Raw genomic sequence first — 6,000 nt, forward strand, 5'->3', positions numbered from 1 at the left:
CTTGGTCCCAAACGGACAGAAAGTGGAAAAAATGCTGTGGTCATTAAGGGGACCACTAAACACAGTTAGAATAGCATAATCAGTTAATGCGTAATAAAAAGACAATGCAAAAGCACTTTGTTTGAGTTTCATATGAGTAGTAGATTTCTTTGTAACACTTTCTAAAGTTAATATTTTTCCTCCCATTGCATCATGTGACAGCCATCAGCCAATCACAAAATGCATATACATATATTTTGTGAATCTTGCACATGCGCAGTAGGCGTTGGCTCCTCAGAAAGTGTGAATATAAAAAGACTGTGCACATTTAAATAATGGATGTGAATTGGAAAGTTGTTTTAAATTGTCTGCTCTATCTGAATAATTAAAGTTTAATTTTGACTTGAGTGTCCCTTTAAGTATACATAGTAAAAATATAAACAAGTCTAACCTTGCTATATATATATATATGTTCCTAACTGGCCACAGTTGAGGAAATGACAGTGGCTAGCTGTGCCTACTCTAGTAACAAGTTTGGATTGGCTCCTCTAAATAAGGCAAGTGGTGGAAGAAGTGCGGCTATTTATAAAACAATTGCAGCAAACAAGGTGTTAATACATTCAGAAAGGTTTGCACTCAACCAATATGTTAATTATTGTAATACTACAAAAAACTATTGCAATGATTTAGTTATTATTAGGTTCCTTTAGTAAAACCTCAGTTTTTGTGGAATATGCTGAATATTCTGCAGTACAAAAGAAATATGGAAATAATCGCTGTACCTCTGAAAACTTCTCTTTGCAATTATTTCTGCATGGCTATCATGGAGAATATCACCTAACAGAAAAAAAGAACAGAGTTCATTAGGTAATTTTCAGAAGTATGTCTCTCAAAAGGTATGTTTGTTTGATTTTTTTAGCTGGAGGGTTCTCCTAAAAAACAGGTATCCCTCTATATCTGTAACAGATAAAGTACTTGAAAACAAAAAGAACTATAATTATACTTGTACTAATCCCACTCGTGACACTTTGCCACACCTTAAAGGGACAGTAAAGTTAAAATTAAACATTCATGATGCAGATAAGTCATTTAATTTTAAACAACTTTCTAATTTACTTTTATCATCAAGTTTGCTTTTTTTCCTCATGGTATTTTTTTATATTTTTGTTAAAAGCTAAACCTAGATAGACTCATATGCTGATTTCTAAGACTCTGCAGTCCACCTCTTATTTCACTGTATGGCTGTGAGTAGCTAATAACATATACTGTTTGTTCATGTGTGCCTGAAATGCAAGTCTGTCAAAAGATCTGAGACAAGGAGGCCGTAAACAGAAGGTTGAAAATATATATAAGTAAAGAAGGGCACTCTCAGGATTCTTTGTAGAGATAGTAAATATGTTTATTTTGACAATACAAAGATGTAATTTGTAGAAAATCAAAGTCGACGTTTCGGCCTCCATATGGGCCTTCTTCAAGACGAAATTTATCATTAGTCGGCTATCCAGCGCCGTACTCCCAGACAAGCAAATGAGCACATTATTGACAAATGAGCACATAATTGATTATATATATATATATATATATATATATATATATATATATATATATATATATATATATATATATATATATATATATATATATATATATATAAAACGGGGTTGAATTTGGGAAGCATAAAAAATCAATTTATTACGGTGATAACTTTATTTACAGCTAAATTGGAAAATAATGATAAATGAAACTCATAGGGGCCAATCTATCAAGCTCCGAATGGAGCTTGATGCCCTGTGTTTCTGGCGAGCCTGCAGACTCGCCAGAAACAGCAGTTATGAAACAGCGTTCACAAAGACCGCTGCTCCATAACCTGTCCGCCTGCTCTGAGCAGGCAGACAGACATAGCCGGAATTCAACCCGATCGAGTACGATCGGGTTGATTGACACCCCCCTGCTGGCGGCTGATTGGCCGTGAGTTTGCAGGGGGCGGCGTTGCACCAGCAGCTCTTGTGAGCTGCTGGTGCAATGCTGAATACGGAGAGCGTATTGCTCTCCGCATTCAGCGAGGTCTGGCGGACCTGGTCCGCACTGTCGGATCAGGTCCGGTAGACTTTGGTAAATAGAGGCCATATTATTTTTGCACAAAGAATGTTATTGTAGATTGAAAACCATGTAAGTTTACCTTCACTTTAAGTTTGATGTTTTAATTGTGCATTGCATAAAGTAATTTAAAATATGAATAGGGTGATTCTGCATAATTTAAAAGGACAGTCTACTCCAGTATTTTTATTGTTTAGAAAGATGAATCCTTTTATTACCCATTCCCTAGTTTTGCATAACCACCTGTGATTACCTTGTACCTAAACCTCTGAAGACTGATCCCTTATTTCAGTTCTTTTGATAGACTAGCAATTTAGCCAATCAGTGCTGACTCCAACGTAACTCCACGGGATTGAGCAATGTGTTATCTTTATGGCACACGTGAACTAGCACTGTCTAGTTGTAAAAAAACTGTCAAAATGCTCTGGGATAAGAGGTGGCCTTCAATGGCTTAGAAATGGGCATATGAGCCTACATAGTTTTAGCTTTCAACAAAGAATACCAAAAGAACAAAGCAAATTTGATAATAAAAGTAAATGGGAAAGTTGTTTAAAATTACATGCCCTATCTAAATCATGAAAGTTTAATTTTGACTAGACTGTCACTTTAATAACGTTGGGTTTCGGCAAATGTACCAGTGCCTATGGCAGCATGAAAACTAAATACACCACAGCTCACATTCCTTATAATGTTCTTGATCTATAGAAAACATGGTAAAGAATCACAAGGTTGCCAGATAAAATCACAGCAGTCACAGTAGGAAGGTTTAAAGGGACAGTCAACACCAGATGTTTTGTTGTTTTAAAAGATAGATAATCCCTTTATTACCCATTACCCAGTTTTGCGTGTATGTACAATCTCATAACGGTCAACAAAGATTAAGTCACTATTGAGAAAGCTTCGGCGAAACGCGTCTAGTGACGCCACAGTGGGAGTCGGAGGTATTTACTAAAAGTACATAGTACCACTACTAAGAACTCGATCCAGGTCTGTAAAAGTTTGTTTTTTACAAATGCTTAATAAAAGTTACATTTTAATCGACCTAAACTGGATGGGACTTTTGTCTTTCTATATGGGAGACTATCTTTGTTGACCGTTATGAGATTGTACATACACGCCAAACTTTTGATGTTTTTGCTGACTGATAACCAACACCTGTGTGAGTGAGATACAGGTGGGGTTTTTGTTATCGTACACTGTGCTGATTTTAAGGGTTGAGCACTGGTGTGTTGTACACGCTGCTGTACCAGAGACTTGCTTGTTTTTTCATTACCCAGTTTTGCATAACCAACACAGTTATAATAATACACTTTTTACCTCTGTGATTAACTTGTATCTAAACATCTTCTGACAGCCCCCTGATCACATGACATTTTATTTATTATCTATTGACTTTTATTTTAGCCAATTAGTGCAGTGTCTGCCACAATTCACGGGCGTGCTCACAATGTTATCTATAGGGTTTACCTGAACTAGCTCTCCCCTGCTGTGAAAAGCAAATACAAAAGCATGTGATTAGAGGCAGCCTTCAAGTGTTTAGAAATTTTCAAATGAGCCTTCCTAGGTCTAGCTTTCAACTAAGAATACCAAAAGAACAAAGCAAAATTGGTGATAAAAGTAAATTGGAAAGTTGTTTAAAATTACATGCCCTATTTGAAACATGAAAGTTTTTTTGGACTTGACTGTCCCTTTAAGTGACTATATTGGGGCTTGAATCAAAACTCAAACCTTATGACAATTTTGAAAATTAGCCATTCTTGCTTGTCGTATTAAGCAAAATATATAATGACATAAAAAATGGCCTCATATGTTGTTACCTGTTTTGCGTAGTTTTGATTGACCAATACATTTTGTTCCTGTTCCCATAGCGACCACTGTAATGAAGTTTAAAAATTCAAAATAATTGCTTACAAAAGATAAAGCATTGTCACACAAATATTTAGTTACATGTTAAAAATATTTTGTAAATAAGTTGTATCTACTAGTGCATATGTCCTACGTGCTGTACATTTTAATTTCTAAAAAGTGATTCTACCTTACAACATTCAATTAAATACTAGCATGTTGTTGTCTACCTAGGAACATTATGTATACAGAATCTACAGGATTTGGATTTTAAACATGTCTAATAAAAGAAAAAAGTATCATAGAGCACCACAACAATTTTTTTTTTACTTTTTATTTATAATATATATACATTTCTTTCATTTTCATGGTGTAAGTATACTCCAAAAAACATAATTATTTGATTGAGTCACCTCTGCAATTATAATTTGTTCCTTTAATGTGTCGTAAAACGGTGCAACTATGAAAGGTTTTGAAAACATAACTATTATTTCAACTAAGCTGTGACCATTTTTATTTATTTATTGTTACAGTTGATTTTACTTGCAGTTATACTGAGTGTTATTATAACATTTGTATGATATTGTTTTGTACTTTACAACTAAATAAAGTTTATTTTATAAATATATTTTTTTCCCCCTGTGGAGAAATGTACTATTTAAATACTGACACATACAAAAAAAAAAGCAGAAACAAAAATGCACAATTTATTATAGGGCACACATATTACAGATTCGGGGGATAATAGTTTGATCCCTGAGAGGGTTGCAACTTGCAATGTGTTAGAGCTGTTGTGATTGTTAATAAAGTTGTATTTCTCAAGTGTCTTTTGAGCTGCAGTGCACTGATATTTATATAGTCTGATTAGGGAATCTAGAGAAAACTGCTGAAAGGTTTCTCTCTTTTGAAAATGAGGGTTAGAAGGTGACACCTGTAGTTACACAAACTTGGGTTACAGTATTTGAGTGATGGGGAGCAATTGTGCTGTTTTGGTAAAGGGTGCATTTTACTGCTCTGGTGGTTTTCCATTCATAGTAACAAAGTCAAACATAACTAACAGTGAACAAAACACCAACTTATAAATGGCACTGGCACAAATGTCCTGTAAGAGAGAAATACTATTAAAGGGACATTATACACTCATGTTTTCTTTGATAAATGTTTTGTAGATAATCTATTTATATAGCCCATAAAGTTTTTTTTGTTGTTTTTTTTTTAAATGTATAGTTTTGCTTATTTTTAAATAACATTGTTCTGATTTTCAGACTCCTAACCAAGCCCCAAAATTTTATGAGACTACCGTCAGCTACCTTCTCCAGCTTACTCCTGTTTGTGTAAAGGGTCTTTTCATATGCAAAAGAAGGGGGGGGGGGTCTTTTTTCCCCACTTGTAGTGGGCTTTTCAGCTACCTTTTCATCAGAGCTACACTGAGAGCTTCTAAGTAGGTTTTTAAACAGTTTTATACTGGATTTTTATATCAGTATCTGTGCATCTTATTCTTTTAGTAGTGTCTATTACATGCAGTTATATGAAAATGAGTGTATACTGGTCCTTTAACCTAGTAAGATATTTTTAAACCTTTAGTTGCCAGAATGGGGTGACAACTAAGGAGATAATTGTAACAGCATTATAGTCAGCAATTGGTGATTACTTTTATTGCAACTGTGATATTTTAAAGAGGCAGTAAACAATGAGAAACTGAATAACCCTTTTTTTTTTACGGAATTCTAAAGCTCTCTCTGTCTCTTACTGGTGTACTGTGATGTAGTTTATATGTGTACTAGAAGACACTATGTATTTTATATTAATCTTGCCTTTTTTGACATCCTCCTTCTCTGGAATTGACTCTACTTGAACTACAGCAGCCATCAGTGTCCACTCTCTGCTTGGATTGGGTAACCCCTGTTTAGGTAACTGGTTTCTGTAATGTCCATAACACAGTGCAGCAAACTCATCTGCAGACCCAAACCTTAAAAAATCAGACACAAGTAAAGGATGATGTGTTGTTAGAAATTAAAGGCAATATTCACATTAAATACCAGCATGTAAACACAAAAACTGTCTACCCATCCATATCAG

At 34.7% G+C, this 6,000-nt stretch overlaps 1 protein-coding gene across 3 annotated transcripts in view; it reads right to left on the reverse strand.

Moving 5' to 3' along the window:
- Positions 1-6,000, reverse strand: part of ADAT1 (adenosine deaminase tRNA specific 1) — a 202,926-nt gene extending 196,926 nt beyond the window's left edge. For all 3 annotated transcript variants that reach the window (XM_053699525.1, XM_053699524.1, XM_053699523.1), the window contains exons 1-4: positions 5,988-6,000; positions 5,736-5,890; positions 3,894-3,950; positions 762-816 (exon numbers count right to left, since the gene is read on the reverse strand). In XM_053699525.1, the coding sequence (XP_053555500.1) occupies positions 762-816; positions 3,894-3,950; positions 5,736-5,890; positions 5,988-5,995 (275 nt within the window). In that variant the 5' untranslated portion in view covers positions 5,996-6,000. The remainder of the gene's footprint in view (positions 1-761; positions 817-3,893; positions 3,951-5,735; positions 5,891-5,987) is intronic.

Source organism: Bombina bombina, chromosome 1 (assembly GCF_027579735.1).
Source record: "Bombina bombina isolate aBomBom1 chromosome 1, aBomBom1.pri, whole genome shotgun sequence".
NCBI lineage: Eukaryota > Metazoa > Chordata > Amphibia > Anura > Bombinatoridae > Bombina > Bombina bombina.